The sequence below is a fragment of the Corvus moneduloides genome, chromosome 5, assembly GCF_009650955.1.
Source record: "Corvus moneduloides isolate bCorMon1 chromosome 5, bCorMon1.pri, whole genome shotgun sequence".
In the NCBI taxonomy this organism is placed as follows: domain Eukaryota; kingdom Metazoa; phylum Chordata; class Aves; order Passeriformes; family Corvidae; genus Corvus; species Corvus moneduloides.
In genome coordinates, this window is record NC_045480.1 from 72844110 (window position 1) to 72857977 (window position 13868).

At 49.3% G+C, this 13868-nt stretch overlaps 1 protein-coding gene across 4 annotated transcripts in view; it reads right to left on the reverse strand.

Annotated features, from left to right (window-relative positions):
• SEPTIN11 (septin 11) overlaps positions 1-13617 on the reverse strand; it is a 51115-nt gene extending 37498 nt beyond the window's left edge. For 3 of the 4 annotated variants that reach the window (XM_032108106.1, XM_032108104.1, XM_032108107.1), the window contains exon 1: positions 13525-13617. In XM_032108106.1, coding sequence (XP_031963997.1) covers positions 13525-13602 — 78 coding nt within the window. In that variant the 5' untranslated portion in view covers positions 13603-13617. Of the gene's footprint in view, positions 1-12446; positions 12559-13524 lie in introns of those variants that run through there. The other variant, XM_032108108.1, reaches the window with a different exon arrangement.
• Positions 13618-13868: the final 251 nt, after the last annotated feature.

The window sequence follows — 13868 nt, forward strand, 5'->3', positions numbered from 1 at the left end:
TAAGCAGGTTTAGAGCAGATTTATTAGTGTAATCCTAATAATGCAAATAAAGTCAGATGCAAAACTGGCATAAATTGCTACATATGGAAAAACCTCCCCCTTCGTCAATGTCTGTTACTAAAGCACAAGCCTGTACAGTCACCCTTTTCCTCCTTCCTCACAGCAAGGGCTTTGGAGGCTCCAGGGACATCCCCAAGTCCCACTCCCACACTTCCCCTCATGTCGCTAGGTTCAGATGCTTCCAGCCCCTGAACCTTCAGCCAAATGGTACGCTTCCACAAGCTTAGCGTTTGTTGGTGAACAATTTTCCTTTCTGCTCTAGAAAAAGGGACATACATAGCCCAAATAAAAAAAAAACCAAAACCAAAAAACCCCAACAATGGGAACAGTGTCTAAATGTACAGCACAAGGAAATAGGCAAGGGAAAAATATTTTCCTTTTGGCTGTTGCTAATTTTTATTAACACCATTATTTGAACATCTACACGTAGAAAACAACAATTCCTAAAGGAAAGTACTAGCAGTCTTTCTATACACAAACCTACATTAGTGGCTACGTTCCAGATACTAATTAAATGCATCCTGTAACAATAAAATTCTCTTCGGACTCACAATTCCAAAGACTTGATCCAAAACCCACTATCAGCTTTGTGTTTACTGTGTTCCCCCCACACTAGTTCCAGAACCAGACTTCCCATAGCTGCTACTTCTTCCCAAGTTCTCCATCCCAACGCAGTCTCTGGCAGAGCTGCACGTTCACTGAGCTCATGGTATGTGTCAAATCTCCAGAACATTTGAGGATTACGTTGCATTTCAACCTGTCCACTGGAACAACGGGCATTTGTTACAAGAGAGGTGGGAAGCAGTCATTTACACGCACAGTAGAAACAACACTTGGCCAGGAAGTATAAGGGAAGATGTTTTCATGGCTGGCAAAAGGATAAGCTCCATGAGGAGAACAAGTTATCCAGCAGGCAGGCAGCTGCTCAGAGGCCAGCACTGCTCTATCGTGTGACCAAACCTAGAGGCATAAAGTGCAAAGAAAAGCCAGGTAACACAGACCAAGTACAGCAAATCTCCTTGGAGCCTCCGGTAATTATCTCAAATCCACAAAGATCCTCACAGGTAAGTGGTGCACATCAACTTCCACAGAGTGAAGGCTTGCAAAGGGGTAGCTGTCATCCAAGGTTCCCCTCAGCTGTGAGGATACACTTTGTTATTAAAACCAGACTTCAGAGTTGTTTTCAGCCCTGCCACAGAGCAGATGGATGAGCAGGGAGCAAATAAACCACAATTAGTGGGAGGCAGGCACTGATCCTGCCCTATGCTCTGTCCAAGGCTTCCCATCCGCATTCCAAGGCTCCCAAACACCTCTGTGAGCCGGACCTTTGGCTTCTGGCATCTCAGTCATCCTCCGGCTGCAGTGTCGCGACAGTTTAATTAAAAGCAGGAGCCTGGAAAGCTGGAAAGGGGCCAGGAGTGCTGCTGGGTTCACATCCGGCTCTGGAGCCTGGTGCTGAGGAAAGGCAAAAATTCCTTCGGCTGCAGGAAGAGCGCCCCAGCGCCAGCTCCCGAGCCAGGGAACAGGTCTGTGGTGGGACCAAGCTGCCCTGGAGCTGCAAGATCAAGTGATCTGGCATGTGCCCAGGTAGTCCAATTACCTGGAACAAGGAAACTGTCCTCCCAAACAACAAAGATGCTGCTAAGGCTCTCTGGGAAAAGCCTGTAGCTAAAAACATCTCCCTGTGCTGCTGCCCACTTCTTGTTTGGTGCAAGCAGCAGACACATACTTAACGCATTTCTGCTACTTTGGAGTGTCCTGCCGAGAGCCCAGTGCAGCTCTGCACAAGGGCCAGGTTTTAGGAACTAAGTGGGACACTTCCAAACATCACCCTGCGCTAACCCAATGTTATTTTTCCCACAGCAGCCCGCCGCTCACTAGACCGTTGGCAGAGATTTGCAAACAACTGGCACTCACCCACATTCTCTGGAATCGCATCCTTCCAAATTCATAAATTATTCCATATGCAGGCTGCTGCAACGTCCATTAGCTGTTGGAGGTAGTCCTGCTAGAAGGTTAAACTGGAGCCAGTATCCACCCCCACAGATTAATTAATGTTGGCCACCACATTCTGCTTCGACTGTCCACCCCAGCCATGTTTGCACTTTGAAGGGAAAGCAGAAGCAGCTGGATTCAGATTTAATTTTAATTTCTGCCCTCCTGTCAAGACTTGTGCTGTAGCAACCCATGCCACTGCTTGTAACAGAGCAGCATTTAAAAAAAGCCCACACTTCCAGTGTTATTCTCCCATACACCCCAAAAGCAAACAGACTGAATTCTCTGGAGTACTACACGCCTGGACAGTCCAGCTGCTCAGATTTCTCCAGAACAGTCAAGGTAAACACAATCCAAAGTCTTGCAACCTTTTGAGTACAGATGATACATACTGCACTGCTCTTGGTTGAAATCCATAGCTCAAGGACAGCTTCTGGAACGGAACATTTTACAAGGCTGTTTCTCTGAATAACAACAGTAAGCAAGAGGATTTGCCATTAGCTTGCACCTCCCGCGGTTACCTTACCCTGTAGCTTTTTATGCTCGCAGTACTTGGATTTCTCATCCCCTTTTTCCCCTCAACTCCTCTTTTTCCCTGCAAGCACCAGGACAGGCAGTAGGACATGTCAGGTATCCTTCCATTAGCAAAGCCCTGGGCTGTTCAGCCTGGCCAAGTCGCTGTGCCAGTGCACAGCACACGGCAGCTGAGCACGAGTCCCGCGCGGAGCGAGAACGACTGTGACAGATGAGCAGGCTCCACTGCACCGGGCTCAGCTCCTGCAGCAGCCGGGCTGTGAAGACCTGACAGAGCAGGTAAATCCTGTCGCAAATTTATGGAGCCTAACCTAAGGATTCAGGAAGACAAACACACCCAAAGGCAAATTGTGCCTGCTCCAAGCAAGCGCTTCCTGCAGAGGTCTAGGGAAGATTAGTTCACATGAAGGAGCTCCTTGCTCTGACATGCTCTGTAACTGCAAGTGCTGCAGATCCGCCTATCCCAAAACTGGGGCAGAATTCCCATGTGCGGTGCACGTTTTTGCCCTTGGCTCGAGTTATTTAATGAGATACCAAAGCGAGGGATCTGCTGCTGCATATTCTTTATTAAGATTGCAGTCTCCACCTCCACGTTGCTCAAAGCAGGAGGTGATGCACGAAGCCACAAGCAGCCCTGCCTGGGTTGCTCATATCCCAGAGCAGCTGGGGTCTGACAGATATACCTGCTGAGGAACTTGGGAAGCCTTCAGAAAACAAGACTAATGCCCAGCTCCTCCTCCCACGGCTGTCCAGGACAAGGAGCAGGGTCTGTACATGCAGCATGAGGGCTCCCACGTCACACACCAGCACAGCCAGCACCTGGCCAGCAGTGCACGCCGACCCCAGGAGAGCCGGCACAGGCTGGAGCAGCCCTTCCTCTGGCGCTTGATGTCTTAATTCACATTTTCTCAGGTCACGCAGTAGCCCCTGAGGGTGCAAACTGGAGCATAAACCTCAAGAGCTGGCTTGCACAACCTTCCTACTTCCACAGTACCCAGGAGGATGGCACACATCCAGCAGTCTCCATCCTCCTTCCTTCAATCCAGCACCACCGAACTGTAGACGCTGGGCCACAATCCTCCTCTGCAAGGCACTGCACCGAAAGGGGAGTATGAGGCTCCAGCCCCGAGCACCCTCCAATTGCCAAGACGTTTCAGCACACACAGCTCAGAAAAAAGATACATTTACCACAGTCTGGATACTGACAACATCCACACGCCACTCCCTTGGGACTCCTTACTGTGTATTTTACATAGGGACCAACCACCTACTTTATGCCAGAAACATTTTCTAGCCCGTGTGAACTTTATAGCTCCCTTCAAACTGAAACCAGGACAGCACGTAAACTGTATCACAGCTAGCCTGGATTTATACTTCTGGATTTCTGGCTCAACCCACTGGAAGAAATCATCAGGTTACTTGGTTAGGTTATGAAAAAATACTGCTTTCCTCAGGTTATATCAAAATCTTGTAAAGCACATCCCACTGGAAAAAATGCTTTTCTGAGCTCCGTTCCTGGCAAGCCCAAACCTAGAGGAAATGTAGCTGTGTTCAGTAACAGAGAGGAGTCACATGGCAACCCACAATTTCAAATAATGTTTTGTTTAAGCAACAAAACACCTCTGGCTTTGTGTTTAAACGGTTCTGGCCTACACCAGAGAAATTAAGTATCTCTTAGGAATGCTCTATGTGAAAATTGCCCTCAATTGCATTCATGTAAACCCAGAGAAACAAGGTCAGAGTTACTCACACTGCTTAGCTTTAAACCCTTCCTCCTTATTGTTACATCTCCTTGAAAACACAACTTACATATTACCCTATTTGAATAATTATTTTCTTGAAGGTAGTTTCAATTTAAAGCATTAATCTGATAATGCCTCTGTGCCACAAGAGTTCACTCGATTTGGTGCAACAGGGCGAGGTCTGCAAAGGTGACTGTGGCGTGCTATTAATTCACTGATCATGGCTTGGCACCTCACAAAACAAGGGAGGGAATTATCTCCTGCTTTATGCACGAAGAAAACAAAGGCACACTAAGACAAAGGCATTTGCCCAAGACCACACACCAAATCAGAGGCCGAAACATTCGCAGCATGTAGGCCCTAATCCCGAGTGGCTCTTGTAATTACCGCTCTAATAATTAATAGTTGCTCAGCTCCAAATGCTGACTAGCAGGAGTGCTTTCCAGCTGGGTGAATATTCAGCTACCTGGAGACACACAGCCCAAGGTCCCCTGACAGTACTACTCAATCACGTATCAGAAACTGACGTGAATCGTTCCAATTGCTCAGTGACCATCAACTGTGCGTCCCAGAAGGGGAGGCATTTCTCTGAAAACTTGTTTATTTTTTTACTTTCAGCCAGGCTCCTTGTACTTCAGAGCATCAGGAGAGTTTACCACAGCTTCACTGAAGAGCTGCCCCACAGCCCAAGCACACACTTCTTCCACAAAGGCTCTCCCCAGCATGAAACAGCTCTCGGATCTGGTGCCACTTTCTGCCTCCACTGGACACCAGGGACTTGTGTTGCAATCGCCAAACCCTTCCTTCTCCCACAAGGCTGAGCCAGGCCTGCGAAAAAGGCAGGAGCATGCAAGGACTCACTTGAAGATGGAAAGATTTAAGGGAGCAGGGAAAAGGAGAAAAGAACTGACATAAATTAGGTCAAATGCTCCTGAAAAATGCCAATTACTTTATACATAGCGATAGCACTCTGATATCTTTTAATCTCAGCTTGCCATTGTCAGATATTAGCTCAAATTCCCTGCTTTGCTCCGACTGCCATATTAAAGTGCCATGTATTTAATATTAATGAGGCAGATGAAACAGAATGAGACTAGGCTGGCATTTTCTGTGATAAAAGACAGCTTGTGGCAGAAAGCATTCATTTAAAAGCACTAGGGATTTTTCTTGGCTTGGAAATTACATACAAGATACACGAAACCAACAAAACCCTTTCTAAATGTAATTTAAAATCTTAATCTTCTGATTCTATAGGCTAACAAAGGCATAATGGTTGATTGGTTGTTCCTTCTGCTAAAAAAACCATAGTAGCAGCAAGATGAGGTACCTGGTCAGAATTACAGGAAGCTTTGGATAAACTGCTGAAACAGGATTTGAAAAATTACTTTTTTTCCTCCCCCCACCCCAGTGGCAATACCCTTGTGCTTACACTCACGCAAAAAAAATCTCAGAGCTCAGAACTCTGACTGCCCAAAAAAGCAAAGGCATAATGAGGCCTGTCATAGGCCAACCTGGACGTGAAACAGATTTGAAGGAGGAATAAGCAGCAGCCAATAGATGTGGTGGTGAAGTGGTGTGATTTGTCACCAGACGGTATCGCAAAATCCCTGCTCCTCTTGGGGTCTTGACATGAAGATTTGAGGGCTGTGCATATGTTCAGTCCCAGATGGCTGTGTTAAGCCTTATAATCACTCCCAGCATTTCCAGTGAGCAATACCTGCTCGCAGTATGACAACATAATCTTTTCGCTGCAAAAGCTCAGAATAAATGATCACTGCTTCCAATTATTTAATTCAGCAGTTTCTGGCAATACCAGCCTTGACACCTCAAACTAGGAACAAAACAACAACAAAGACTACTGAAATCACATTAGCCATACTGTTTCTGTGTTCATTCCACAGATACCCAAGAAATGTAATCCTACCAATTAAAACCAAAGGAGATGACAGAGAAAAGAAAAATCTTTAATCAGAGATGAAACGAAAAAGGAAAATCCAACTACATTTATGCACAACCTCTTTACTGGCAACCCTCTACATTTCCTAGACACATCCAGGCGATGTGGGGAAGTCCATGTTTCTGCAGGGAGATGCCAGGAACGAGTGCCAGTCATAACCAGGTACCTTCACCTTTCCAGGTTGCAAGCTTCTCATTTCCAAGCTAGTCTGTTGCCTGCCAAATTTTGTCCTAGAAAAATTAAGCCAGGACCATCAGCCTGACATTGTTCATTCATCTGAAAGCTGCCAAAAGCTTCCAGGCTGACTCAGATCAGAGGAGAAGGGTTTACATGGAGGCTGAAAGGAGATGATTTGCGTGCTTCAAAATGCAAAGATGTGTCTGTGGCTACAGGTGGGAACCTCTATCTGGAAGGCTAAAAGCAGCCCTGCAATTCCACCTCTCCTGCAGTTCACACTCTCGTATTCCCTGTGAACCACTCTCCCTGCTACCCTGCAGAAGAGGGAGCCACAAGCTCACGGGGTGACCAAGCAAGCCATCTACCCAACTTGATCCTTTCACTTTGTCTACAGGCAAAAACAGAGCTGCTACCACCAGACTGCCAGAAGCTTAGTTCAAGCCAAGTTCATGTGCTTACACAAAGCACCTTGCACACTTGGTACATTCAACACATCTGGCAAATAAGTTCTGTCAAGTCTCTTGCTTACACAGGACGTTGTACTTCACTTTGCACCCAGTGAAGCCACCAGTGAAACACCCAGACTTGGCAGAACACCTTCAGACCCACAGACAGCCCTGAACAGTCGGGCAAAGCATTTACAAAGATCCCGCTCAGGAGTCAAAACAGTTCCTCACTTCCACATCCATCACGTGAGAGAGGTTAATATAATTGCTGAATGAAAGACATGAGAGGCATGCAGATTTCCAGGAACAATTTATATTAGAACTACTGCTGTGCACAGGAATCGGTTCTCAGGAGCCACCAGCAAAGCGGGCAACAACTGTGGCAAAACCAAAATGTTTTTAAACCAAGTCTTTTTCTATTAGCTTGTGCCAAGTATTCATGAGCAGATCTGGTAAAGAAATAACCCACAATTACAGTACTTCAATAACGTATTTCCAGCAGCCAGATCCCATCTGAAAATAAATTCAGAAATAGAAAATCCAATTAGACAATAGAAAGACCTAAAGAAGCTGTAAGCTCAGACAGAAGAAAGCACCCACTCCCCAAATACAGTGGCAGTCTGCTCTTTGACAGCACCTTATGTGGGATGCTACTACAGAAAACAAAAACCTTAAGCCTGCAAGGAAAGATGCAGCTTCTTCCTATTTTCAGACACTTCAAGAGCTCTAATTGCTAATTCAGATCCTATGTCGCCAAAAACACGGGCACAGCCTGTATTTTCAAGTAAGGAGTCCCAAAGATAGCTCAAGACTCATAAATCACAGAGCCCAGCAAAATAACTGCACTACCAGGGAAAGGCAGTAATGGCCTTTGGACTACAGCTTGTGCCAGCAGAGCACCACTTACATGGGATGAGCAGAGCACTCCAGAGAGGGAGAAAGCTTCCAGTAGGGCTGGGTACTGCTAAAGGAAAACCACAGGGAACTGTTCTTCCTTCAGCACCTCATGCATGGCCAAGTGGACCTTGCCTACACCCACATTCATCACGCCTGCCCGAGCTGTGGAAGACAACAGTTCTGGCAACACAAATCCTGGCCCACATCTGCCTAAACCAGGCACCATGGTGCAGAGGATGGGGAAAGGCATCCGGATGGGATGAAGCAGCCAAGAAGGAGCACCTCTTATTCCCACTGCATAGTGGATGCAAACAAGCACTTACACTCTATGGAGCAAGAACAACATTTGGAGTAAATTTTTGTTAACACTGCTGCTAGCTAAGAGAGCAAGACCACAAAGTTGGTTCTGTGTCTCTGCTCCAGAGCCTCCTCCAGCAGCATCAGCGCTGAACTCTCCCCATGCTGTGGTGTTTGTCTGAACCATTATTACGCACCACTTACTCCAGCAGGCTGGAGAGCTGCTCACAGAGCTGGAAGCGAAGGCAGCTACACAGTGTACCTAAAAAAAGCTTCGAGTACTATTGGGAGGCTTTTTTTGTTTATTTTTACATCACCTGGTTGCATCCAACTGTTCTACGCTGAAGCTGCTTCAGTATCTTTTCCTGGAAGAGCCCCTGTAGCTCACAGGACTGAAGCTAGAGCCAAACCACACCAAGGGCAAGGCTGGATGAGACTGCAGCATTTGCCAAGCCAACAGAAGACCCTGTGCCCTTGGCATCTCTCCTGCCAAGCAAGCGCTGAGCAGCCTCATGCCCATGCTCCCAGAATCACCTCAAAAAGAAGAGCCATAGAAAGGCCACAAAGAGAAGCAACAACCCTCAGATGGCTCCATAGTGGACAGGCAGCCAGGAAAGTTCTCTCTCTCAGGGGCTACAGGGGTGGGAAGGGGACATATAAAACATGCCTCAGCTCTGAGTAAATATTTTTATCTCTCAGATTCATGCTGCTTACTTAATCAATCCCCATCATTATTTTAGGGGTCTTACTCAGGCACTAAAATTGCTTCCCCATCATCTCACCTACTCAAAGTGAGGACTTTCCAAGTACCTCCACCAGATCCTGACTCCAGCTCAGCTCATTCACACTGGAAAAGCTAGAGGTCCTGAGCGTGTGGTGGGCTGGACACACAACCTGCCCCTTGACCGAGGCTGTGCTGAAATGAAAGCAAGGAGGAGGCAGGTTCCCACCATTGTTAACATCAACAGGAGCAGCAAGAATTGTCTGAAAGAATTTCCTACTGCAAATAAGGCACTGAGGTGAATAAAGGAAACAAAAAGGTCACAAACTAAAATACAGTCCGGTGTGCACCACCCACGGCCGCTTCCTTGGTGCGGACAGCTGAGCCAGGCCAGGCCCAAAAGCCCCACTTGGCAGCAGCAGGCAAGGAAGCCAAACCCCGTGCCCTGGCCACCTCAGCAGCCCCAGCAGTGCCACCCACGCCCACAGCATCACCACATCCATTGTGAGGAGTCTGCAGCCCCCCGATGCAGAAACGTGGGGTACCCCCTTCCCTGGTGCGCAGCTCTTATCCCAAGCCAGTGGTCATGGTGGCCGTGTGGCACCAGCAGCACACGTGGATGTGGCTCTCCAAAGGCGCTGCCCCCAGCTCCTGCTGACCCCAGTGGGTGTCAGCAAATCTGCTGCTCAAAGATGAAGCACAGAGGCTTCAGCCCCACTCTACCTTCCCATCTCACTCTCCTCCCTCCCTTCCATGGAAACCAGCAGTCTCTCATTACCAAGTATTTTTAAAACAGATTGAAGAATACACTGTGCTGTTTTAATCTCACAGATAATGTTTTCTACGGTTCCCATGTAAAATCAGCATTCCAGCTTCATTTTCCCTCAGTTTTTGTTAGGCTTGCAGAAGGGGGTACACCAAATGTATACTCTTGAGTGAACATGAGTCTCACTCCTGTAACACAACCAAGCTCTGGTTCCATAAACATTTAGGATAAACACATAAAGAGAAGGGTAGGTAGGCCAGAGCCCTCTTCCACGCTCTGATCTACTAAGAAATCATCTGACACTGGTCAAGATGCTGCAAATTAATCCAAGAGGAACAAAAGTGTCCCCTATCCAGCACATCTCAACAGTTTCCAGCCTCGAAGTGGTGTATCTCACACTGAGCCCAGATGACCATAGCATCCTCCCAGCCTGGTGCATGCTTAAGCACAGGCATGGCTTTCATCAGCTGAGAGCTCCCACAGCAGCTCCCAGCACCAATCCTGCCAAAACGTTGCTTATGCATGCCTTTACATTTGCATGCCAAGATCAGTCTCCATTAAGTCAAATGAAATTACAGGCAGCACATTACACATGTGCCTTCACATCTGTGGGATCAGGCCCTTAAAAAGAAAGCCGCCCATCCTATCAAAACACGCCCTGCTCGGCTACAATTAAACACAGACACTTCAGAGCAGCCTGCTGAAGTTATTTTTTATGCATACTTTTACAATTAACATAATGTCATATCCTGCTGGGATGTAAAAGGCTGTGACTCAGGAATGTTATCATCATTTTAACTCAAACTGACTCGCTTTTGGTTTCATTCCTTTCCTTTTTCTTTCCCCCTTCCTTTCATCCTCCCTCTAACAAGATGCATGCCACTCATGGCTCAACTTAATAATATTTTGTAAGAAAGGTGGAAAGGAAAACGTTCACCAGTCTCGCCTTGCTCTAACATATAATTAACTATTTCTTCCAACTCCCTGCCACCCTCCCAGCAACACAACAGCAGCATGCAAAGTGGGAGCAGAGAGGATTAGATAAGGAGGTACACAAGACAGAACATCCCCAACATCTCTTGAATGCCAGCCCACTGTCCTTTCTTCTCTTATCACCCCAAGATAAAACAACTCTCTTGTCTGATTCCGGAGGATGGAGGGTCTGCCCACCAGCTGCTTGTGAGGAAGCCGAGTACCCTCCTCCTTCCCTCTCCCACACACACGTTTCTCATGCTGAAGGATGCTTTATCCTGCAGTCAGTCCTACTGGTCTGGACTCAGCGCTCCACAGACAAGAATTCAGTTTAACTGGTGCAAAACCCTTCGTGGATGTCATTCTGGGATGGCACAGAGACTTGGATTAACCCAAAACGCTCAGAAGCAGCACCAGTTTAACATAGTAACAAAAAAAAAACAAAACAAAACAAAAAAACAACCAAACAAAAAAAAGCGCCAAACACACCCACAAGAACAATTAGCAATCACGTCTTGCAATAAACCACGTTCCTGAGCCTATTCATGCTGCAAAGCTACTGCTCCACACAAAGCCAAAAGGCTCTGCTTAGCAGTACCCTTCAGCTTGCCCTAAAAAACCATCTGAAGCCGTGATTTCAATGCATATTCTCACACGGAAAGACAAACTTCAATTTCCAAGCATGCTTTAGACCTTAAGATCAAGGAAACACCTCAGAAGCTTTACGAATGGCTGGTATAATTTATAGGTATTCTGGTAAGAAACATCAGCTCTTATTTTGCTTAGTAGCATAACCTCCCCACCTCCTGTAACACCATTAACCCCATCTCCATACATTTGCTTTGCCACATCAGAGGAACCATACAGCCCTGCAGATCCATAAGCACATAATAAACGCTAAAAGAAACTTGTCTCATCCTGGTCACATCTTGAACACAGACCATTTTCTTATTTTGAGAGGGAGTCACACTCAAGTGTTCCACTCGTGGGCAATATCTGTGTTACCCCCAAGCACTGAAAAAGTTACCGGGAAGTCGATCAAGTCTCTCCCTCCCCCGGCCGACGATGCACAAAAGTGCATTCAGTCTGGTCACGGTGGAGTTTCATTCACGTTTCTGCAAGCTGGATACGAGAGAGACTTGCTTTTCTTTTTCGGCACCTTCTAGCTTTTGTGGGTTTGCGGTTTTTTTAACTTTCTCCTTGTGAAGGGGAAATCTTTTGTCTTTCTCAACATGAACGTAAAAACCCTCCTGGCCACCACATCCCCAGAAAAACGGTCACGCTGGAAAATGCAGGACACGCGTGGCCCTCGGAAGACTTCCATGCCGGGACTGCCGAGCCTTGCCCGCCGCAGCCTCCCGGGGACCGCGGGTACGTCCCGCCCGCCGACTGCCCACTCCGCGCGGGGCACAGCCCTTCCCGCTCTCAGCTTTTCCCATCCGTGGGCAGCGGCGGGCAGCACCACCCGCGGCAAGGCACCGATCCCTCAGGCGCGGCGGGCGCAGCCCGGGACCACCCCCGCCGCCTCCCCGTGCCCGCGCGGCTCGGAGCGCGGGGCTCCGGGAGGAGCTGCCCGCCGCCGCCACGGCCCCGCCGCAACCACGAGCCGCGGCCCCAAAACGGGGCCAAAAAAGTTTTGCGCGGGCCCCCCCGGCCCCGGAAAGGGGCAGAGGCGGCGCGCCCCGGCGAGCCCGCCGCGCCCTCCGGCATCGCTCCCCCGCAGCCCTCGCAGGCACCGCGCCCCTACAGCCCCCAGCACGGCATCCCCGGCGCGGCGCCCCTGCAGCCCCCGGCAGCGCCCGCCGCCGCGCTCGGGCGATCCGCACCCGGGCGGCCCGGCCCCGGCCCCGCGCTGCCCCCGCCGCCCCCCGGCCCCGCGCACCGCCGGTCTGCCCACGGCCACGGCCATCGCGGTGCGGTGCTCTACGCTGCGCTGCCGCCCGCCGCCGCCTGTGCGCTGCCTGCTAGCACTGCAACATGGCCACCCGGCGGGGAGGGCCCATGCGCAATGCAAAGGGGCCGGGCGGCGAGGCGGGACCCCCCCGGCCCTCCCCCGGGGCCGCCGGGCAGCGCGGGCGGGCGGGCGGCGCCGCCCCGCCGCTCGGGGAACCCCGAAAGTCAGCGGGAGCCCCGGGGGGCTGCAGTCAGAGCTCAGCGGTAGCCGCACTAATCCCTCTCCTGCCCACGCCCCCCACGCCGGGCAGCGGGTACCCGTCCCCTTAACCCCGAAGGGTCACTCTCGCCCACCCTGGCAGCCCCACAGCTGAAAGTACAGACACATCTGCTCCAGAGACCCTTGCAAAGAGATGGCCAAGCAAGCCATCAACAAGGTTCTCCTACCAGCACATAGGTGAAGAAGGAGCACAGGGATTCGGCAAAGAGGTATTTCTAACAGGGAGGCACATAGGAGCCCTTAACTCCCTTGTATAACAACACAGAGGACAAAACCTGCCGCCTCATTTCTCTTGTTTCTCCCGGCTCTTCTCTTCTGTCAAACACACACACTGTTTCTCAACAAACTTGGTATATCACACAGCAGCCACCGTGGCCAGTTGCTCTCCCACTCCACTAAATGATTTCCAGGGATGAAGAGACGCATAGCTGGCTCCTGGCCGCTCCAGCCAACAAATGCTTAACATCCTGACGTTGAGCATGATATCCCTTTACCTGCAAAGGTGGGAGTCTTAGGGCCAAGCTCAACATGTCTACTTGCAAATCTTCAGCCAAGGTAGTGATGAAGAACGGGCCCTGCATTGCTTTGTGAGACATAAAACCCCAAAGACTACAGAAGACAAGAGACCCTATTTGCTGCACACATGAAGGATACACTGAATTATGGACACACCAGAGCTACCCCCATATGTGAACATCCACAGAATCAAAAGAAAAAAGCCAGCAGAATAAAAGCTGAAAGCGACCCGGGGTAGTGGCAAGCAAACAGAGCTCGGCAGTACACTTACCATTTGTAGTCCCTTTGATGTCAAGCTTGTACCTTTCCCCTCCAAAAGCCATTTCTGTCTGGCTATGTAGTAACACATGGCTGTTTGAAGACGGCTACAGAGCCCAGGTGTCTCCTTCCTGCAGATTTTATGATTGTGTTTTGAAGAACTCAGGAGCTGATCTTGGACACTGGTCACCCACAGCAGCTCCTGCACCCCCAGCCTGAACCAGAACCAATGGAAGTAAGTGTGCTACCTGACCTTGCTCCCCACCAGCAGCTGAGGATCTGTACCTGGGCAGCGCCCTCAGCTGGGCACAGGTGCAGCCATCACCAGCAAAGCTTGCACACCAACAGACATCCAAG